The sequence below is a fragment of the Heptranchias perlo genome, chromosome 3 (genome assembly GCF_035084215.1).
Source record: "Heptranchias perlo isolate sHepPer1 chromosome 3, sHepPer1.hap1, whole genome shotgun sequence".
NCBI classification, from domain to species: Eukaryota; Metazoa; Chordata; class Chondrichthyes; order Hexanchiformes; family Hexanchidae; genus Heptranchias; species Heptranchias perlo.
Genome location: NC_090327.1, coordinates 46751097 through 46775662, shown reverse-complemented (window position 1 = coordinate 46775662; position 24566 = coordinate 46751097). Strand labels below are relative to the sequence as shown.

Here is a 24566-nt window from a genome sequence, read left to right as displayed (position 1 = left end):
ATGAGATCATGGCTAAACTGATTCTGGCCTCAACTCCACTTTCCCGCCTGTTCCCCATATCCTTTGACTCCCTTGCTGATCAAAAATTTGTCTAACTCAGTCTTGAATATATTCAATGACTCAGCCTCCACTGCTCTTTGGGGCAAAGAATTCCAAAGGTTCACAACCCTTTGAGAGAAGAAATTTCTCCTCATCTCTGTCTTAAATGGGCGATCTCTATTTCTAAGACTATGCCCCCTAGTTCTAGATTCCCCTATGAGGGGAAACATCCTCTCAGCATTTACCCCGTCAAGCCCCCTCAGAATCTTTTATGTTTCAATAAGATCTCCTCTCGTTCTTCTAAACTCCAGTTAGTATAGGCCCAATCTGTTCAATCTTTCCTCATAAGAAAACCCTTCCATACCCGGAATCAACCTAGTGAACCTTCTCTGAACCGCCTCCAATGCAAGTATATCCTTCCTTAAATACGAGGACCAGAACTGTATGCAGTACTCCAGGTGTGGTCTCACCAGCACCCTGTACAGTTGTAGCATGACTTCCCTGCTTTTATACTCCATCCCCCTTGAAATAAAGGCCAATATTCCATTTGCCATCCCAGATCCCTCTGTATCACAGCATTCTGTAGTCTTTCTCCATTTTTATAATATTTTGCTTTTTTATTCTTACTACCAAAGTGGATGACTTCATATTTTCCCACATTATACTCCATCTGCCAAATTTTTACCCACTCACTTAACCTATCCCTTTGCAGACACTTTGTGTCCTCCTCACAACTTACTTTTCCACCTATCTTTGTAACATCAGCAAATTTGGCCACAGTACACTCGCTTCCTTCATCCAAGTCATTGATATAAATTGTAAATAGTTGAGGCCTCAGCACTAATCACTGCGGCACCCCACCAGTTACAGATTGCCATCCTGAAAATGACCCCTTTATCCCGACTCTCTGTTTTCTGTTCATTAGCCAATTCTCTATCCGTGCTAATATATTACCCCCAACACCACGAGCTCTTACCTTGTGCAGTAACCTTTTATGTGGCACCTTATCGAATGCCTTTTGGAAATCCAAATACACTACATCTACCCTTTATCCACCCTGCTCGTTACTTCCTCAAAGAACTCTAAGAAATTTGTCAAACACAAATTCCCTTTCATAAAACCTGCATGGCAGGCTCCCAGTGGCATTGACGCTATCAACTGTGCCACCGCCTCCATCTTCCTCTGGGTGGTCCCAGAGCGCGGCGGTAAGAAGGGCACATGACAGGAAAATCTGCTAGGAACCCGGGCCCCGTCTACCTGTCAGCATTTAAATGGGCAGGCAGGGAAGGGATGGCCAGCAGAGGTGCTGTCGAGCGCAAGGCTTGGGGGAGGAAATCCAGTTTGGGGCAAGATGGCGAATGTAAGCCTCACTGCCTCATTTTCTCACTGCTATCCTGCCCGATCTCAGGCAAGATAGTGGAGGAAAATCCAGCCCACATTTTCTTTCATATATAATGGGTTTGATGTGATGCACAAGTATTTTGCTACACATTTGCTTTTGCGCTTCATATTCAACAGTTTATTTTTATTACTTACAGTGCAAAATGAACATTTTTTTTTAAAGATATCATCATATAAAAGCACCCACACTTTTAATCCACCCCAATCTCAGACATAACTTAATTACATTTCCTCTGGTTTACAGTGTAAAAATTTCCATTGCATTTCTCAAAGGCATGATATGCTTTGCTCCTCAGAGTCCCCCAAAAAATGACTAACTGGCCAAGGAGTCAGAGAACATATTGGAGCTGATAATATGACTTTTGGCAAGAAGCAGGCAGCACTCCTGTAAGTGATCAGTTTAATTAATAATGGCTGCCATATGTTACTTGCAAAAGTCCTGAGTTACTTTTCATGGATTGAGAGAACGCAGAGCCTTCTGGAGGCATTGGTTTCATTCACATTTAGCTAAGCCAGTCAGAAGAAAAAAGCATTAGAGGCATTAGCAAAGTTCTGACGATTTAAACTCATGGCACAGTGGCGTTATTACAGATGCGATACAAATGATTGTTCAGTTGTGCATCCATTATAACTTATTCAAACTCCCACAAGCCCAAAAGAGTAAAATAATGTATTGCAATATGTATCTTATAACTCACCAAAATTCAGATTACCCAGATTCCTCACACAGAGAGGAACCTCTAGCCACTGGGGTCTTAATATCTTTTATGCCTGAAAGCTCATTTTATTTTCTTCTGCCAAATTTGAGTCTATCATCAGACAATTTCCAATCTGAATACAGGCCGCAAGTTTCCATCATTATACTTTGGAACTTAATACCTTATCAAAGACAAATTACACTCAAGGCTATGCAATGTTATGGAGCCTTTCCTGACAATTTTCTGTAGCAATGTAATGAGAAATTTCCACTTAGATTTCGAGATCAACCAGAAAGTATGACTATTAGTCTGCTGGCCAATTGTGACAGTGAATATTTGCAATCGCATGTTCTGACCGACTTTTCTTCTGAAGTGATAGATAGTAATGGAGATTCTGTATTTTGATGCTTGAAAATATGCAGGGTAATGAATATTGTTAATGAAAAGATTTTTCTGTAATACTTGGAGAAAACTTGACTTCTTTTCAGCAGTCAAGATAAGCATGTAGCGGACACTTAAAGCAGGAGAACCGTTAAAGACTAAACATATTAGGATAGATTTTCCTTTCCTGTGCATTGACACATTGGATCATCTGAGTCCAGTGCCTAGTGGAAAATCAGGTATGGAGGTTCGTAGGCCCATGAGGGAACCCCCTTGATTTACCGTCCATTTAAGTTAATAGATGGAAAATTGGGTGGGCTGATTTATAGGCACATGTGGTCCTCCCCACCCGAGCTTCCTCTGTGCACTGCACCCACACGATCTAATGCGCTCAAATATAGGAACAGGAAAATCTGCCTCATTTTTTCTTCCATTTGTCACCCTCCTCTCCTGGCCTTGGGGGTAAAATTGGGTCACATAGTGCCCGTTTTTCAGGCACCACGCGGCCTCTTAATGCCCCAAAATGACAGGTAGGCAGCTTGCAAATACTTCCAATTGGAAGTGCACCACCTGCATTATTGGGACAGGACAAAAAGAGGCATCCTTTACCCATGTCTGAAGCAGGTCTCAGGCTTGCTCCTATGCTGCAAAATAAGGCAGTAGCCGGACAGATTTTTTTTAAAACACTACCGGCCACTAGCTGCCTGAGGCCCATCTGACTGTATTTTCAAGCCGGCCTCAAATTGGCCAGCCCAAAACAGACTGGAATCTTATTAAAATATTTAAATCAGGGTCCTATGTTGTTTGTAGGACCCTGGTGTAATTTTCAGATAATAACAGGCGGAGCATGCACTTTGCACACTGCACCCATTGGTACTGAAGCCTCAGTGGTTCCCCCCACCCCCCCGCCCACCCAGGGGTTATCATCCCCCTGTTTAAGTTTTGACTTCCGGCTTGGCTACGCAGAGGAGCTGGAGCATTTCCCGCCCCCTCGCCAGGCAGCAGTTCACAAAAATTCTGCAGATGAAGCCCGACCAAAGGGCTCTCGCAGGTGCCATCAGGCAGGTGGTGCAATCGTTCTACCCACTGTTCGCACCAAACCTGAAAATCGTCCTCATAGTTTCCACAGATACAGGTAGCCTTCCTGGCCATTTGTCATGTTGAAGTCTAGATAGCAGCCTATTTAATCATCATCACCCATACACCTTCATACACACAACCACATACATAAATACACCTTCAGCAAGTGAGGATACAGAATCATTAGGAGCACAACACTGGCTGATCTTTTTCCCTCACCCTAGCCCAAAGTGATATGGTGAACTGTAGAATCCCTACACCATCCCAGCTGAAATAAGCTAACTCAGCACAAATTGAACCTGAGCCTGCATGACATTGGGAGAGTTTGCACCAAAAATATTTGACAAGTAATCTAATTTGTGATGGCTCTATTGAGTTAACTGTTTTTGGCATTCAACCCTGTTGCACACAGCTTATACCATGAAAGTACTAATAGCCACCGCAATCGTTCTTAAAATGGATATTTTTACAAAAACCTTGGGCAGGGTTACCTTACCCGATTTGTTTCGTGAGCTCCCCTAATTTAAGGCATTATCACCCACGCCCCATGGCGTGTTCAATGAGGCAGTAAATTATGTCACACCAACGAAGACTGAAAATGATCATTTTCCAAATGAAATAAACAGAAATTCCATTATGGATGTGGACTTGGTACTATTAAAGGAAACTCCGCCTGCCTATTTCGAGAATATAATAGAATAAATTGAACAGCTCACCGGAGACAGCGTTCAATCATATCTGTATAATAGTGTTCATGAGTTGCAGGTTTTTTATATTCAGAAAAAAAATATTATCAGGCTCAATCATTTTGGGCGAGCTCCTCAATTTACATTTTCACAAAGGCACATTTTATTTCTGGAGTTAATGTTCCCTAGGAGGGAGCGCAGCGTAGATTTACTAGAATGGTACCTGGACTCCAAGGGTAAAATTACGAGGAGAGGTTACTCAAACTAGGGTTGTATTCCCTGGAATTTAGAAAGTTAAGGGGTGATTTGATCAAAGTTTTCACAATATTAAGGGAAACGGATGGCGTAGATAGAGAGAATCTATTTTCACTGGTTGGGGTGTCTAGGACGAGGGGACATAGCCTAAAAATTAAAGCCAGGACTTTCAGGAGTGAAGTTAGAAAACACTTCTACGTGCAAAGGGTGGTAGAAGTTTGAAACTTTCTTCCGCAAACAGCAGTTGATGCTAGCTCAATTGTTAATTTTAAGTCTGAGATTGATAGATTTTTATTAACCAAAGGTATTAAGGGATATGAGGCTTAGGCGGGTATATGGAGTTAGGTCACAGATCAGTCATGACCTCATTGAATGGTGAAACAGGCTCGAGGGGCTAAATGACCTACTCCTGTTCTTATGTTCCTTGGTCTTTGCACATAATAATCAAACTTAAACATTGTCTGCAATATATTCTAGTCATCAACATGCTTAAAAGAATTTGACGTTATCCGATTTGCATCTATGGGGGTCATTTTAACCTAACTCAATCCGGTGGAAATTGATGGGATCAGGTCAGGCACCCGATTTACACCCCATCCGATTTTACTCTCCATTGAAGTCAAACATGCAGCTGACTCGATGCCATTAGTTTCCCACTGGGCAGATTAGGTTCAAATTGCCCTGTTAAGAATGTTTGACTAAAACCTGACATGACTTCCTGAATGTGACCCCATTCATAGTCACAATGTTATGCGCTTTCTTTTATCTATTATATACACATTATTTATATATACACACACAATATTTCCCATGAATTTATAAACATCTCTCCACCATATCAAATTTTTCTCCACTTTTCTTGCTTTACTATATCAAGTGAACTTAATGGCTCAAAAATGGTTTCACATCTAATGAAAACAAACAAGGATTTCAGACTTATAATGAGATTAATAAAGTCAATTGATTGGGATTACAAATGAGACTAATGTGGAATAACATTGGATTCGAAAGCCTTAAATTATATGGGGATAAACCTAAGACACAAACTGATTGTCCTCCTTCCTTTTAGTTACAAACAAAACTAGCTAGCTAGTAATAATGTCAAAACTATCTCATTAATCTAATTGAATGGTGGAACAGACTCGAGGGGCTGCATCACCTTCTCCTGTTCCTATTTTCTTAATTGCAGTATTTAAAAGATGAAAAGACTTATTGGGGAAAACTTTTGTCTTCTCCAGTAATCTGGCAGAGCGGTTGGCCAATCATTGTACAACTCGTCCGATTTTAATTACAATGGAATGAAATTCGGGTGAGTTCTACAACAGGCAGGTGATCCATTCTGCCAGATTACCAGCCAGGTAGTGGAGACAAACATTTACCCCATTGTGTTTTTTTTGCCAGTATATTTTGTTCCATACAGAAAAACTATTTTACTAAAGTGTCATTAAAAAAATTCCCCGGTACATCCAAAGGGTTCAGGGTTGAATTTAAAAGGGGGCGACCTTTGTAACTTCAGCGGAAGATCCACGGAAACACAGGAAAAATGGCATAGACACAATTTACGCCTTTTCTCCAGGGTTTAGGCGGATCTTCCACCAAAGTTATGGCAGTCAATTAGGAGAACACCTTTTGGAGGTAAATGGCATATGTCTTTAACCTTACACATAGCAAAATATACCTCTTTAAATACATTCATCTCTTTGGAAGTTGCACTATACAATATGCACTGTATGTAAAAAGGACAGTATGTATGGTCCAACCCTGCACTGTTCATTTCAACCTTGGTGATACCTTGCACTTTGGGCCTTGGCCCTTCACCAGTGTAAAAAAAATAGGTTAGAGGCATCTCACAGGATCTCACACAACATGGAAGAATTACTCTGGATGCTATATGTAGCAAAACCCCCAATGTGTTTTATGAAGCGTTACTAGGTTATTTGGTAAAGAGAATTCTGGAAAATATATAATTTGGTATATATTGGAGGGCCAATTTCAGTGGGATGAGAATAGACCTTGCCCGGATAAATTGGAATCAAAGACTGGCAGGCAAAACTGTAATTGAACAATGGACGGCCTTTAAGGAGGAGATGGTTCAGTTACAGTCTAGGTACATTCCCACGAGGGGAAAAGGTACGGCAACCGAAGCCAGAGCTCCCTAGATGACAAAAGAGATAGAGAGTAAGATAAAGCAGAAAAAAAGATCCACGGAAACACAGGAAAAATGGCATAGACAAAATTTACGCCTTTTCTCCAGGGTTTACGCGGCTCTTCCACCAAAGTTGACAGACGTCAAGTTGATAACACAAGTGAGAACCAGGCTGAATATAGAAAGTTCAGAGAGGAAGTGAAAAAGGAAATAAGAGGGGCAAAGAGAGAGTATGAGAATAGACTGACGGCAAACATAAAAGGGAATCCAGAAGTCTTCTATAGGCATGTAAACAGTAAACGGGTAGTAAGAGGAGGCTTTTACTCTGGGGTCGATCAGGGACCAAAAAGGAGATCTACTCATGGAGGCAGAGGGTCCATGAGGGCAATGCGGTTGATGTGGTGTATATGGACTTTCAAAAGGCGTTTGATAAAGTGCCGTATAATAAGCTTGTCATTAAGATTGAAGCCCATGGAATAAAAGGGGCAGTAGCAGCATGGATACAGAATTGGCAAAGTAACCCAATTAAAAATAAGGGGTCTCCCATTTAAGACGGAGATGAGGAGAATTTTTTTCTCTCAGAGGGTTGTGAGTCTGTGGAACTCCCTTCCCCAGAGAGTGGTGGAGGCAGGGTCATTGAATACTTTTAAGGCTGAGTTAGATAGATTCCTGATTAACAAGAGAGGCAAAGGTTATAGTAGGTAGACGGGAAAGTTGGGTTGAGGTCACAATCAGATCAGCCATGATCTTATCAAATGGCAGAGCAGACTCGACGGGCTGAATGGCCTACTCCTGCTCTTAATTCGTATGTTCATATGTTCATATGTAACAGGAAGTAGAGAGTGGTAGTGAACAGTTGTTTTTCGGACTGGAGGGAGGTGTACAGTGGCGTTCCCCAGGGGTCGGTACTGGGACCACTGCTTTTCTTGATATATTAATGACTTGGACTTGGGTGTACAGGGCACAATTTCCAAATTTGCAGATGACATAAAACTTGGAAGTGTAGTGAACAGTGAGGAGGATAGCGATAGAATTCAAGAGGATATAGACAGGCTGGTGAAATGGGCAGACACGTGGCAGATGAAATTTAACACAGAAAAATGCGAAGTGACACATTTGAGTTGGAAGAACGAGGAGAGGCAATATAAACTAGAGGGCACAATTCTAAAAGGGGTACAGTATTAGGGAGATCCAGGGGTATATGTGCACAAATCGTTGAAAGTGGCAGGGCAGATTGAGAAAACAGTTAAAAAACCATCGGGATCCTGGGCTTTTTAAATAGAGGCATTCAATACAAAAGCAAGGAAGTCATGATGAACCTTTATAAAACACTGGTTCAACCACAACTGGAGTATTGTGTACAGTTCTGGGCACCGCACTTTAGGAAAGATGTGAAGGCCTTAGAGAGGGTCAAGAAGAGATTTACTGGAATGATTCCAGGGATGAAGGACTTTAGTTACTTGGATAGGCTGGAGAAGCTGGGGTTGTTCTCCTCAGAATAGAAAAGGTTGAGAGGAGATTTAATAGAGGTATTCAAAATCATGAAGGGTCTAGACAGAATAGATAGAGAGAAACTGTTCCCATTAGCGGAAAGGTCAAAAACCAGAGGACACAGATTTAAGGTGATTGGCAAAAGAACCAAAGGCGACATGAGGAAAAACTTTTTTACGCAGTGAGTGGTTAGGATCTGGAATGCGCTGCCCGAGGGGGTGGGGGAGGCAGATTTAATCATGGCTTTCAAAAGGGAATTGGATAAGTACATAAAAGGAAAAAATTTGCAGGGCTACAGGGATAGGGCGGGGGAGTGGGACTAATTGGATTGTTCGTGCATAGAGCCGGCACAGACTCGATGGGCTGAATGGCCTCCTTCTGTGCTGTATTCTTTCTATGATATAATATGTAATTAATACAGAAATGACAGAGTAATGTGTCTTAATTTACACATCCTTTGAAAGGAAACAGCTGTGGCCTGTATTGCTGTTTGTTTTAGTGTAGTCTCTGAAGAGTGAAAGTAATAATGTCAGCGTCTAATGTATTTATAGTATCAGCTCCTATAATAAACTGTCTGCTAATACAAGCCTCCTATTATAGCAATTTCTCTCCTGGACCTAGGTAATGTTCATCAACATCAAGAGAGCTTCAAACCAAAATAAGATCACAATTATTCTTTCAATTGTGATAAGGTCTGTACGTATACAGAACATTAATATATTCCACAGATTTCTTTATGTAAAAAAAGTTCTTACCATCATGATTTGGATTTCCTAATGTCCATGGCTCATCAGAGTCGAAGTGAGTGTCACCCCCAATACCAGGTCCTGGGAAATAAGCGTGTGCAAGGAAGCCCCCTTCTCCATCAAAAGGTGAGCTGTCACCGTGGAAACCAGAAGCAAACATAATTGTAATGTCCACATCCCTCTTCTTGTTTTCCAACTCCTCATACGGTATTTCTTCAAATGTCAGGGGAGTTACATTCTGCCACACATCAAAGGCACGGCGTATTGCTCTGTGTGTTTCAAGTTTTCCTACTTTAGGAGTGAAGTTCTTAATGCTGTAGGCAAAATAAGAAAGAAAATGACTACCTTGATGAAATGAGTTTTGATGTGACATTGTTAAATTATGACAGCATTTCTTTTGGTTTCTCTTGGCCAATTGACAGATGGGCTGGACTTTAGAACTACTGAAAATCGAAAGATCACTAATCTCTAATGATATGCGTAGCCTAGTAAATAGCCTTATCTTACTTTTGGAGAAGAAATATTTTTTTCAGAGTAGTTTTTTAAATCACTGCCTTCAGAAGAGTTGTGACTAACTCTGTGGAAGATGGGAACTCGCCATATTAACGTGGAGACTTCTGAGTTTTCCACTAAGATTTGGCTGCCTTAATTATCTTGGAGCTTCTTCGAGTTTTTGAAACTAAAAGAAACTAAGAATATTTGGACAGTTATATTTTACAGAAAAATTCTGAATCTCCATATTATGTATAATAGCTTGCTGTGGTATTAATCATAAAATATAAATTAATATTTGCATTTATGACATCAAAACATCTCAAGTAATTTCACACTTTTTAACTGTAGTACCCATTGTTAGGTAAGTGAATATGGACATGTATTCTACACCAGAAATGTCCCTCAATTAGTAATGAGATGAATGGCCAGTTAAGCTGCTTTTTTCCCATTGGCTAAGGGAAAAATGCTGGCCAGAATACTTAAGAACTCCCTGCTCTTTTTCAAATATCGCCAAGGGATCTTTAACATCTACCTGAACCAATAGAAAGAATCTTAGTTTAACTTCTTTCAGCGTTCCATCTGTTGAGGAAGAGGCTGGGATTGCATGTGGCATTTTCCCAGCATACTATCGCATCACTTTGAACAATAAGTACCACATTTCAGCATTTACATAGAATTTCATAGGAATTTACAGCACAGAAACAGGCCATTCTGTCAACCAGTCTATGCCGGTGTTTATGCTCCAAATGAGCCTCCACCCACCTTCCATCATCTCAACCTACTGTAAAAATGTTGCTTTTTTTCCTAGCTGTCATGAGGTGGTCGTTCATGAAATTAAACAAAAATGTTTGCTTAGCATCATTTGTGCCTATTGTATGAGATCACTGCAATATGCTTGCTCCGCCTCTTCTTGTTTCTCTGGTGATAAAGGCAGTGCTCTTTAATTATAGTGGAAGGTTTCCTACAAGTTTTGTACTTTTGCACTGTTGTTAATTTTGACTTATTGTCATTTGACAGGTTATTAAAATAACAGAATTAATGCAATGTGTTATACTGAAGACAACTGGGAAATTGGGATGTAACAGTGGTAACAAGTGAGATCTGGTAAAACAGCACTCACATGGTCCCCAATGGCGCAGGTGGAAAGTGCACTGCTCAGTGTGGACTGAGCCAGACAGGCTGTCAAGGTTCATCTGGGTTAGCTGATCTCAGCTGGGACAAATCTAGGGCCATTCTATTAATAAGAGTAACCCTGGTGAATCCATTGGTTTGAAATGACACTGTGATATTAGCAGTAAATTTATTGAAGCATTCATATGAAGTTGTTTTTTCTTCTATTTTAACCCATTTATATATTAATGTCTTTGTTGAAAAAGAAGATAGAGGAATTTCATATGAACATGCTAACATGTTTGTCACTAATATTGCACAGCACAACCTTTATCCATTTTTCACAGTTTCTCAATAACCTGCTTTTGTGTTTAACAATTACTGAACTAAAGGTTCCTAAAAGGCAAATGCTTGGGAGCGTTCATCATCCCTTAAGCTAGTTTGGGGTCTGTCAAAAAGGTGCACTGGGATGGATATAGTTTATCATAATCCATATGGTGCGCATCTCAGGTTTTGTAAACTTTTTTTTCCTTTTTGCAATAAGTTACTGAAACAGGCAAGCTGTTTTACTCTGGAACCTAGGAATACAAGTGGATTGTATCTAATCTGTCAAAAAAGTAGGCTGTTTACTCTAGTCAGGTTGGACGGACACTAGGGGAGGAATTTTAATCCCCAATGATGGGTGGGTTGGGGGCGAGTGGGAAGGTAAAAATTGTAAAAATGTCAAACCCGACCCCAACTTGTCTCCAACCCGCCAACTTCCGGTTTTAACGGAGGCGGGTTTGGGGCGGGCGACCAACCCAGTCTCAGGAGGCGGGGCGGGCGACCAACCCAGTCTCAGGAGGCTGGTCGGCCAGTAAAACCTTTTAAGGAGGCTTCCAATTTAACAGCATTTTTATTTGTAGCTGATGGAGGCCGGGATTCCCGGGGCTTGAGAATCCCGGCAGGTAAAAGGAGGTGAGAAGGGCTGGATCATGAGGTGAGTGCCTTTATTGCATTGCTTGTGGGCCAAGAGGAACAGGATTGCTTCCTTCAGGCCCAACAAGCCTACCCGCTGTGATAAAACCCCCGTGATCGGCTGCTCCCCCCACCCCCGTGATGTCCGACCCTCCTCCAATGTCTGACCACCCCCGATCTATCTACGACTTCCCCTCCACCCCCCGATGTCTCCAACCACCCTCCCCCCGGTGTCTCCAGCCCTCCTGATGTCTCTGGCCCTCCCGATGTCTCTGCCATGCCCCCCCAACCCTGCTATCTCCCGCCCTCCAGCCCTCCCGATGTCTCCGTTCGCCGCCCACCCCCACCCCGACGTCCGACCCCCCGATGTCTAACCCCCCCCCCCCCCACACCGATGTACGACCCTTCCCACCCCCAACTGATGTCCCACCCCTACCTCCTGGCATCTGTTCCCCGGCTGCTTTCCTGCCTGACAGGCAGCCTGTCAATCTCGCTGGCTGTCGCGCGGGAAACCTGTTGAGAAAATTTAAAAGACGTTCTGCAGTTAAATTCTGCACGACGTCTGGGAAGCCCATATATCCGGATTTCCTGTCCGGAAATCCTCCCCACTGCTCGCTTCACGGCTCCAAGTTAAATTGCAAGCCTAGATGTAGGACATTATTCTAAAGCAGAATAGTTGAATGTTGGGTATCTCAGTTTATCGAGTGTCTGTTCCCTTTCAAGTTAAATTATGCAAAATTGCACATCCAAATTTCCGATATGCACTATCAGTAGGTTAGGCAAAGTGAGAAAATGACCCTTTTAGTGAAAATGTTAACATTTTACCGCAGCTTTTAGTCTTGGAAGACTAGTCATCATTATGTCTTCTTGTCAAAATTACTTTCAAACAGTTTCAGTCCCAAACAACTGAACGTACGTGCAGACAGCAAAACAGGGCAGCAATAACGTATTTACTTTCACCTGACAATTGACCGTGTTATTTTGCTCCTAAAATAGTAAATATGTAATAAAGCTTGCTGGCATACATTCAGCTTTACACATACCCTACAGAAAATCAATTTTTACTTGTCAGTGACAAACAGGTTGCTGCTGAATTCCTAGCAAGTAATATTTTACAGATCTCTGAAATTAAAAAGGAAAATGCCAGAGGTCAGTGCCTAAAAGCGAAAGATAGATTAGCTTTTCAAGTGGGACCCTCGTCAGAGGTCTTTCTCTTATTAGCAGGTTGTGCATTTCCAGCATTTTCTGTTTTCAGTTCAGATTTACAGCACTGAGATCTTTTATCTTTTTATCTTTACAGTTCACATCCCAATGAATATTAAGTGACGCTGCTTAATCGGTGATGTGTGAGCCCAGGTACCTGTAGGTGATATGTTTATGATGCCACTTCTGCCCAGTTAACGCGTACCGCTTTCTTCTGGCATTAAATCTAGCGTTGCTGCCAAACTGGTCGGGCACACCGCAGCGGGGCTTCTTCATCCAGCTGTGAAAGATAAAATACATCCTTAAACCTGGTACGTTTGTTCTTTTTAACAGTGAGGTTTGTTGCTTCATTTCTTTTCAATGCAATATATGCAGTTTTAAAGGAAAATCTGTACTGTAGAGCCCGTGGAGTTTTACACCGTGAAGGGAGAATAAAATTCCTCGGCTCTTTAAACAGACCCTATGGGGTCAATTTTAACAGTTCCCCTGGATGAGAAACGGGCAGCAGTGGGTTGGCTGCATGTTTTACATCCAGCCCATTGAAGTCAATGGAAAGGAAGATCAGATGGGGTGTAAAATGGGTGTCCAAGCCCTACTGCCCATTTCACACCCAGCGGGAACAGTTAAAATCGACCCCTATGACTCCCAACGTATTTTTTAATTGTCTTTTTTTAATAGATCTGATTGGATTTTTAGTCCCTTTTTAAATTAGGCTTCTGGTTTTGTCTCAGGAAGTCCTCAGAGTTGGATTCAAACTGAAAACGACACAGGTGTAATGGCCCTGAAAATAATTCAATCATATTTATCAATGAATTCTATTCATTCATTTAATCAGCAAGTTAGAACTTCATGATCTATTCATTACTCAGCTGTTCATTCTCCAGTCTCCATCAATCCATGGCTGTCTGTTAAATACTGCAGCTTTAATGCTTTTTTTTCATTTTGCTAAATTAAACCTAATAATTAAAGAACCTTTCTTTTAATGCTGTGATACCCATACCACATTTTTGGTCTACTAGTTTAGATAAGCCTTCAGGTGGATATATATTTAAATGGATTCAATTTCATGATAATGAGTGAAATATAGAACAGAATAAGCCAAAAGCTACATTTTCAGTAATCACCTTTTGAATAATAATTGTGATTATCTGGCAGAAAAAAATCTCACAATGTAATTTAGAAATAGGACATTTAACAGCATGATCAATTAAGGATTAATCCTTGCTGATCCTGGACTAAGTGCATTAACCATCCAGTCATGTATGGTTTCCAATTCACTGCTGCTAACAGTTTGGTATTTTTACTTGATTTAAGAAAAAACTCACTCTCTGACATATGTGATGTCTGAATCTAGCCCTCTCCCCATTATTCCCAGCATTTTGGTGGATGTCCTAACGCTAAACGGATCTGAAATATGCTTATTAGTTATACTCATTTTTCAAATTATACAACTATATCTGGAGGGGCACAATTACCCTCTTAAAGGCAGACATTACTGTTTAAAATAATTAAGTCCACACCACAGAAAAATTGACACATATTTGAAAAATGAGGAGATATTTAAACAAGACAAACAAAACAAATTCTCACCTCAAGGTGATATCACTATATCACGTGAAAGAAGCAAGGGACAGAACAAAAAATATGAAGCCATTAAGATGTCATTATCCACATCATAAAGTGAATTAAAGCAAGCACTACATGCACCAGAATAACATCAAACCAATAGCCTGATTTTCAAGTACCTTATGCTAGGTCTGCCTTTGTCTTTCAAAAGTTTGATTAGTGCAAAAGGTCAATTTTGAGTGGTATAAATCAGGCCACAAAAATTAATATCTGGCAAATTATACTGTCCATTTTTTTTAGGAGGGGGCCAGGTTCAACACTGATGCTTAAAAACTTAATCTGATTTCAAGATCACAGGTTTATATTTGGAAAAGTGGACAAAGCAGACATTTTTCACCTGTTGGAACTATAATTCCAACCTATTCATTTTCTTGGTGGTGGGAGGAGGGGAGGCCTCTATTTATTATCGTGATCTGAATTTGAAAAATTGTGAATTTTCATATTCATTTCACTTTTCTCTTTGCCACAACATGTCCAGTGCCAAAGTGATGCACTTGTTCCATCATTACGTCAAATCTAATATCAGAACTTTATATAACATTGGATTGGTTGTAGTTAAGTAGAACTGCACATAAATATAATCATTCACTAATAATTATGCAAATATAGTTCTATCTAAATGATGCGAAGCTCTCAGACAATCTAACACTTGTATAGAGCACTCAAAGTCCTATTAAAAGGCAAATTGTTGGCAGAGTGAGTAAATGCATTGCCTAGTGTGATGCTAATCAGGAATGTGCCAAATTCACATCCTGCTCTGTACTGAATTAGTAAGTTCGCTCAACTCAGCTAGGGGAGCAGTGGGTGGAGAAGGGGCTACAATTGGTCATTGTCTCCCTAAGCTGGGTGGGGGGGCGGGGGGTGGGAAACTGGCACAGTAATATCTGGTCGCCATCCAATGGCTCCTGCTGGATGAGGCTTAGTCGTGATGCCCTCCAGTCAAGTAGCCTGCCAACAATCACTGTCTAGACTCTCACATGAAGAAGGGCCACTTTGGTGAGGCATCAGGGGGCTGCCAGTCCCCACAGAATTGGACCGCAGCACAAGTTTCTGCTTCCAGGAAAGGAGTGAAGAAAACAGATGAAGAACTCTCCAGATCAGCGTGCGTATGAATAACAGCAGAGTGTGAAGCACTGATCTGACCGCAGGTACATCACTTACAGCAGATTTAAACAAGGCGGCTCAGTCACAGATCAACCTTACGCACAGGGACATGAAGGTTTCTGGATCTACTAAACAATAACCTACGTGGGCAGCAAAAGGATGGAAAGGGCCTTTGCTATGGTTGCTTTATTAACTTTGATTTTATTCACAAAGGACATATTAAGATAAATCTTCCTGTTATTGCACTTGGGCATGAAGGATCAACTGAGTGGAGCACACAGAGGAAAACTGAGCAGGAGGATCACACGCCCATTGTGGAGACTTATTTGTGATGCCTTCCCCATCCAAATAATCTGCCAATATCCACTATCACATATGAATAATGGCCACTAGGGTGAGGTACCAGAGTGTGAACATCATCCTTTTGATAGTAAGGTCGGAGAAAGAAAATAATTATTTCACTGCCAGTTTATTAAAATGGCCCAGTTGTTGGCAGAATTGAATGCTGTCACTGCATCAGTTCCACCTCTTCCTAAAGTTTTTGAGATGATTTTATGAAGGATACTGCCACAGACTATGGCCCTAGACACTGACCTCTCTCAATGTTTCACCAGATGTTCTCGAATAAAATAAAGGACCCGAATTTCCTCAATGCCAGTTACACCGTAGTTACGCTGTTCCTGCGCTGGAAAATTATGTCACTCACCAGCAGACAAAGTTCCATGCAAATTTCCTGGGTAAGTTAATTAGCATATGAACTGGTGTAATTACTGCCATGGTTCATGTGTAAAATAAATATAAGCAGCTGAACTCCCAGGAAACTTGAATGTATCAGTGGTGTAACTGTTTAAAAGCTCTCTGCAGATTCTAGTCTTCAGCATAACCATGGGAATATTTTTTCTTTCAGTTCTGGTCAAATATCTCCATGGCTTCTATAACCCACAACTTTATTCTATGTTGGCAGAAGAATGACAATGTAGGTGGCACCAATGCCCACTAGGCAAGCAGGCAGAAGAGATGGGAGAGGCAGAACAATGTTCTTCTCAGAGGAAGACATTGGTGCCCTTTTAGATGAGATTGAGGAGAGGAGGCAGTCTCTTGCGACAATGGTCCTTCAAGCTTGGCAGAGCAGTCTTTCGTGGCACCTGAAGGGAGATGGCACTGGTATTCTTGGGCAACTCCTTCACTCCCAGGGCAGCAGGACACTGCGGAAAAACAAATTCGATGATCTCCCCCCCCCACCATAAGGAGAAGATCATGGCCTTCATGGGTACACGCGCCATCATAGCTGTGGCAGAGGTAATGGTTGGTGTCTTCCTGCTGGGGCCAGGTGGGTAACTCAGCACCTATAATGTCTACCTGTCAGCGCTCAATGCATATGCATTCCATCCCCTTCTCTCCTTCATCCTGAGGGTCAAGCTCACCCCTTCACAGGTGTGGCAAGGTAAGGCACTCACAGTGGTTTTCCCTTCATTTCTTGCCCACCTTGGGCACCACCATATTCTTCACCCTCAAAACAACACTCCCCTAACCCTTCCCACTGCCCTCTCGTTAAGGGCATCTACTGACACTTTAGTCTGCACTATGGTTACACACCTCCCCCATCATACAAAAAACTTCCAAACACAGCCCCCAAAACACCTTCCTTCATCTAAAATCTGCACATGCCCCCATATTTCAGTTCACATCACACACACCGTCCACTCCTCCACTGCCAGCCTTACCTTTATTTACTTATGTTGTTGCAGGAGAGGCTGGCCCACAATGCAAGGCAGAGGCAGGCCACTGGAGGGGGCATCCTAACACTGCGTCCCTTCACCCCCACCATGAGAGAAAAGCCATGGACCTCATGGGAACACATGCCGCCATAGTTGTGCTGAAGGCAGAAGTCGGCGTTATCTTGCCAAGGTGAGTAACTAAGCACCTATAATATTGCTTTGCCTAACTGCATACACACACAATATTGCCCCCCTCCCGTCTCCTTCATGCCCAGGAGGTCAAGTTCACTCTGCCATCCTTTCCAGCAAATCGACCTCAGTCTCAGGGGGCACAGGAAGAGAAGAAGGAAGAAGACCTCAGCCCGTTCTTCAACTTTGTTCCGTATGAAAAGGACTGAAGCTATGGCAATGGGGAGAGCAAAGTCATTCTGGCCCATCCACCTCTGGCCCAAGACCCTCCCCTAGATTACCACCTGCGTCACTGGCTTCCCCTCTCTCAGGCAGCAGCTAACGGACTTTCACCTGGGGGCTTTAAACAATGATAATGAGGAATTGCCACCAGGTGAGACACTAAGCACAGGGAACCAGAGGAGTGGGAGATGGGTGAGGATGTGCCCTCTTCTACGCAGAGACAGAGGAGAAGGCTGCCGATGACTTCATAGTTGTGGGACACTATGGATACTCACCTCAAAAAAAGGAATATCAAACCTGAGGATAAGGCTCTGACCACAATCTACCAGGATATACGGCAATTGGCAAGTGTGACTGTTGAGTCTACATTTCTCCTTGGCAACAACATCTCAGAAGCTTCATCTTCCTTTCAGGCATCAAGCAGCCTGCAGCAGCTGCATTGACATCTGCAGCAGGTCCCCAGATGAGAGGCAAGGTCCACTTTTATGGAATCACAGACGGCAGCTCTGGAGGCAGTTGGGGATAGATTGGAACGCAACATAAATTGCGCCTTCCAAATCGCGGCCACTGGTTGTCTCAGGGTGGAAGCACGGTGCTGAGAAAGATTAGCAAGTCGCATAATTTGGAAGCAAATGAACTGTTTCTCTGTAAATAAAATAAATATTTTATTTGAAATACAGTATGCAGTTATCCTGTGCTTTATTACTTTCAGGAAGGGGAGCACTCATTTAGTGTGGACTTCTTCCACTCAAGTAATGCTTCATGGCAAAGTCATGTTGGGCTAAAGTGGTTTGCTATGGTGTCATCTGGTAGGGTAGGTGGAAGAAGGTGAGGCTGAGGAGCTGCCACTGCAATCGATCAGTTGATGAAGACATTCGGCTAAATCTGCCCTCAGCTGCCCTTTGTAGTACTGAGGGAGGACACTGCCTGGTTCACATCACGGATGAATTGGACTTTCACAGAATGGAACTTCTTCATATTCACTTCCGTCAGTTAGTGCCCCTTAATGCCACATGGATGCCATCATGGTACTCTGCACCCTGGGGAATCCAGTATGCTGTAGATGTCCCTGGCTCCGTGCCTCTGCTGCCTGGGAGTGACGCCCAAGTGGAGGAATTCAGCGGTCTTATGATAGGGCGTCTTGTCACCTGCATGATATTGCACAGATCCGATGTGGCAGTTTGGAGGGATACGGAGTCGTAAAGGTTGAGGGCTGTGTTGTTACTTTAATTGTCACAGACAGAGCAGTAGTGGCAGTGGAGCAAGTCTGCAAATCTTTGTGATGAAGTTGGCAGGGATGCCCAATGGCATCCTTGGAGAGGTGCAGCCGTCAGATGCACAGCTCCTTGGCGAGGTCCTCGGAGGACCAGTACAGCCTGTACACGCATTGGGTGTTGATTATATCCATGTGATTTATATCAATTAGTATTAATTGTATTCAGGTGGTGGGTATCAATTGGGAACTCTCTTGTATCCATTTAGAAGAGAGCTTACCGAGGGTGTGGTGTGGAGCTCTGTGAATAAAGGCTTGGAAGCAACTGAAGACCAGGCTCTAGTATTCTATCCTTCACCACAAGGCTATCCAGTTTATTATATAGGGGAGGGTAGAACCTGGTGAGCTGCTGTCCTCTGCCAAGCTGCCCGATTCTCCTGGCCTCGACTCGCTGCTGCTGCTACAACTCCTCCTCCATTATGATGAAATAGAGTGGCTTGCCCATGGGGAAAGACATCCCTTCTCTGAAGTTGATCTGAGTGTGGATTTGGAAGTGGGGGAAGTTGGAGGTCCTAAAAGCACTAAGGTAAAATGAAGTGCAGGGGTCAGTGATTAAAACATGTGAAGGGGTTAAAAAAAAAGTTCTTCAGAAGCCTGTAATTAGTAAGTGAAGTTGGTGCCTTCCTCAGCTCACCAATTCCTCACATACACTTGACTGAAGTAACAGGGGGATCTGGTAGACTGATTTCTTTTAATACCCTGCTTGTAGAAGTGATGTAAACCCAGGAAACGTCTGTGTATTTGAACAGTGCAGCTATGCAAATGACCCTGCGAGGACTTTGATGGGGATAAGATTTGGACTGTTAAAACAATTTAAGAAATTCACATTTAGCATAATGACTACACAAATATACTGAAATGTGCTAAAACACAAATTTCCTCAATCATTTTAGTGCAATAATGGCATAAGTGTAAGGGCTGAAGATAGCGAGGAAATTCAGGGCCAAAATATGGGTGCTGCAAGTCCACTGGATAATGTGTAGAACCTCTACATTTGTAAAACTGTTTCAGCTACTCTATAAGGATAATACTAACCACAGATTTTAACATGTCAGATGTGATAGTTGCTTTGGATTTTTGGTTCTCCTGAGGATGAAGTCACAAGAATTGGCGTATGCGCAAAGTTGCACATCATTATATGCCCTTCTTCCTGTGTAAATGTAATCAGATAAACACGATTGTCTATTTCAATCATTTTCACTCAAGTTAATTAGATGATTTTGTGCATTTGAGATAAGTTATACTGCACCGGAAGCCAAAGATATGTGAGAATACCTCCTCTAGGTGGTCTCACACTAAATGCAATATCCCAGATTGTTGCAAATTGGACTGCACTTACTATTCCTTTTATGTGCAAGTTGCTTCATAACAACGCAAAACATGCAAGACAATGGCAGTATTAGCAGGAGGTTGTTTCTCTGCCATAGTAAGCAAAGGGGGGCATTAGTACGTGTATATTTTCTAAACTTTAAGGATGTTAGCTTAAATGTTATTAGCTTCAGAGAACTAGTTTTGCTACTGCTATAAGAACTGAAGGGATTTCAGCTCTAAATCAATTGCAGCTACAGATTCTCAGGCAAATTCACTGTTCTCAAGTATTTCTAAGATGACTGATTGATATTTCACAAAACTTCCAGGCCTCAAAATTTAAAAACAGTCTGTAGAATTGAGACTCTAGAGATTTGCATTGTAATAAATCCTTTTCAACAGAAACAAAAATTACACTGTGACCCATGATTTTCCACTCATTGAAGCAAATGGGCAGCAATCGTGACCTGACAAGTGCGGAAACTGAAAACCCAGCCAAACACTGAATGTGTGGACATCAGACATAAAACTGGAATAAACATTTTAAGCAGAGGAAGATACAGAGCTTTGGGGAGAAAGTGGGCCAGCGTGATTAGTTTTGGATTGTTCCAGCAGAGAGCTGGCACTGACACAATTGGCCCAATGGCCTCCTTCTGTGCTGTAACATTCTATAGAGTTTATTTTTTTCTGGAAAATACTCAAGGAATACTTCATACATTGCCTTTAGTACATACTTCACCACAGAAGGAGTTTAACTCCTCTGCTCAACCAAGTCAGGGTTTTTTCAAGGTAACAGTTTGACTTATTGAAAAGAATCTAACCCTGTACACCTCACAGTCGGGCTAACACATTATTATAAGGCCTGAAATTCCTCTTTTAATGAAAAATGAAAGAATGCCTATTTTCTCCAAAAGTATTGACCTGCTAACAAAATTGCAGTCACATGTAGCTTTCCTGAGAAGACATTTCTGTTCATGGGTAGTTTTTCACACTTTTTCTTAAAAAAGGAATTATGTGCCCTACCGCTATGTTTTTACCACAAGAAAAAAAATCCAAAGGCCTGTACTCCAGCAAGTCAGATCGAGGCACTGTTGAATTCTGAGAGAGAATCCAAAGCCTGAAGCAGTTGCACTGGCAGGGAGTACCATTCTCAACATCTTAGAATAAAGCTGTACGTGCTTTCCTCATGCAGCCAAGAGGTTCTGAAATTAAAATAAAGATTTGCTTCCTCAGCCAAATACAGCATTTCATTTTATTAACTTTAAAAGGAAAATGCCCTCCTGTAATTTGCACACAAACTGCCTAATACAATATATTAGAGCAAAATTAAACTGTTCGAAATTACGAATATCTGAGAGTACAAGAAGAAATCCCTTAGCTCACTAGCTTTGGAGGATAGATCTCAGTTCTTTAAAGTTTTTTTTACTTTGTCTTCATTTTCCCCATGTCATAAAGTACGGGTGGATATGAAAATGGCCATTGGGAAATGAACGGGAGTGTCCGTGGCCTCTGATTTTCTATCTTTCCCTATGGCCTTTGCTCGGTAGTTCCTCATGGCTGAGACAGGTTAATCACTGGAGGTGGAGTGTGAGTGTGAACCTATGTCCTACCACTGTGTTGTACAGCACACTCGGGCTCTAGTGTAATGCACTACGAAAGTGCCCTTGACTCCCATTTCCAGCTTCAGGCAGGTATGTTCTCAATACTTACTCCATCAAAATCAGCTCAACTTGATGCATCAACTTTATTAAAACTCAGCACTGGTTCAAACTCAGAGATTATCTTAATGGTGGTTTTGGTAAAATGCCAAATGCGTATAGGTAAATATGGTTTTCACAGTGCTACCCCACGTGACCTATGCTCCATATGCCATATGGGATGGAGCATCAAGAACAAACACTTGTATAAATGCAAGAGCTGTTTCTAATATATAGACACATGAGGGAAAGTTTTTATTGCCACTTTGTAATAAATAAAAATTAATACTGCTGACCCTTCTTGTCTTTTAGGACAGTCAGCTGTTTGCCAAAAATATGCCTTTGTTCTTGTTTCCAATAGCATCATCAGCTGGTCTCAATTGCAGTAAGAAAATAGTAATTCTCTCCTCTCACCATGAGGAGAGATTGGGTCGACTAGGCCTATATACACTAGAGTTTAGAAGAATGAGAGGTGATCTCATCGAAACATATAAAATTTTAACAGGACTAGACAGACTAGATGCAGGGAGGATGTTCCCAATCGCTGGGGAGTCCAGAACCAGGGGTCACAGTCTCAGGATACGGGGTATGCCATTTAGAACCGAGATGAGGAGAAATTTCTTCACTCAGAGGGTGGTGAACCTGTGGAATTCTCTACCACAGAAGGCAGTGGAGGCCAAGTCATTAGATGTATTCAAGAAGGAGATAGATATATTTCTTAATGCTAAAGGGATCAAGGGATATGGGGAAAAAGCAGGAACAGGGTACTGAGTTAGATAATCAGCCATGATCATTTTGAATGGCGGAGCAGGCCCAAAGGGCCGAATGGCCTACTCTTGCTCCTATTTTCTATGTTTCTATGTTCCTATTTGTGGTACTTCTAATGCCAACCAATCTCATGAATGGTTGAAATGCTTCTTCTAATATCCTGTAAGAAGCAGCTCTGTCACAATCATCCATTCAGTTTTGGAGTGTTTTAAGCCTGGATTTTCAGCTGTCCCTGATACTTCTCCAACTTAAATCATCAAGACATTGAGAAATGTTTTATAAGCCAATTTCCATTCTATACTTTTGATTTTAAGAACATATGACAATAGACTTGTCCAATTCTTCAAGAAGTTACCTTTTGCACAGGCTAACAGTTACATTCTTTTATGCTTATTCAGGTAGGGATAATGGTGCTAAAACACTTTCACAGCAGTAACAGTAATTAATGCCCCTAGGGTATGTCTGGTGTAATGCAGCTTTAACACCTCCTAAATTGAGATTATTGAATCAGCTGTAAAAGTGTATTTTTATGCTATGAAATTGTTCAAGCAAGCTTCAGCCTTACATTTTAACTACTTGGGCAAGATGGAATTCAAATTAATTCCCAGGAGATAAACATACTGAATGAGATTAGTAACTGAGTTTTAGCTAACTGTGACAGCAAGACTCATGTGTTGCTTGCATTGATAAATTTGAGGAAGGTTCACTCATGGGCTTTATTACTTTTTTAGGCATTTTCCCTGTTTTCTTCTCTTGAAAGCAGCTTACCACTGTGCAACCTCTGAACGGGAGGGGTGAGATCGTCTGAGAAATTGTACCACCACTGTTAGTGCTGAGCAAACTTCAAGGTATGTCAAATATCAGTTTTTCCCTCCCACCTCACAACTGAACTTCTTGCCATTTTATGCACAGTATCTGATGGCTTGGCCAAGAGATATGAAAAACTCACCCCAATGAGAAAAGTAATTTTGAGGCACACACTGCTCATAAACTTCAATCCACCATCTTCTGGTTGGTATTGTAGCACCCAGAAATTAGTCAGGTTTCACTGGTCCACCTTTAAAGGCAATGGAGCTAGTTTGGAGTATTAAAAATAGCAGAGGAAATAGGAGTCCGCCATGAGTTTTCAATAAGACATTTTGGGCAGTTTCAAATGCTTGACCTTTAGCTATTCCAAAAATGTTTAGATGAATATATACAGACTGGAAACTGTCCCAAAAGATCCTTATTGTAAAAGTCAAGTTCGATTTTCACCAACAACTTTGGCTTCTCAGGGATGACCTGATCACTGATAGCATCGGGCAGTTCTAAATTGTTATCAACCTCACACTATCTTCCCAGTCTTTCTTCAAGGTGGCAAATTGTCTTTAAATTGTGTGCATCTGCACCTTACTGGTAAATATTTTTTTATTAGAGCTTAGGCCTGCCTGGCTGATGGTTGTGCACTACCATGGAACAGAAAAGCAGCAAACTCTTGATCTGTATAATTGAAGGGTACCTACTGAATATAAATGATTATTTTACATTTCCTGCTACTTTCAAACACTCCCATAACCACTACATTAATAAGTGGCATTTTCCCTTAGGATGAAATGCAGAAATCTTATATTTTCTGGTATTATTGAAAATGACAGCAATGTTGCTCTGTGAATTACAAGTAGGAGTTGATCGGCTTCTTCTAGCAGACGTATGCAGCACTTGTGAGCTGCTGCTGGCTGAAGGGGAAAACAGATATTCCTTACTCTATTGTGTTTTCATCCAAAGTTCCCGTAACTTTAATTCCATAGAATCGCTGCATAGCAGCTACAGCTGAGTGCATGGACTGTGACGAGCGCAATACTGACATTCTGGGTTCACTAGCTTGAAGATAGCCGTACTTCTGTAACCATATCTGTAAAAAAGAGAGATGCCAATTGATCAGTCCATTACATCCATTGAAAAACCATCCAAAGAAATCACATAGAAACATAGAA

At 41.7% G+C, this 24566-nt stretch overlaps 1 protein-coding gene across 1 annotated transcript in view; it reads right to left on the bottom strand.

The window, feature by feature from the left end:
• LOC137313352 (matrix metalloproteinase-16-like) overlaps positions 1-24566 on the bottom strand; it is a 200226-nt gene that overhangs the window by 111874 nt on the left and 63786 nt on the right. The window contains exons 2-4 of the mRNA XM_067979480.1: positions 24336-24484; positions 12846-12968; positions 8933-9237 (exon numbers count right to left, since the gene is read on the bottom strand). Of these exons, the coding sequence (XP_067835581.1) occupies positions 8933-9237; positions 12846-12968; positions 24336-24484 (577 nt within the window). The remainder of the gene's footprint in view (positions 1-8932; positions 9238-12845; positions 12969-24335; positions 24485-24566) is intronic.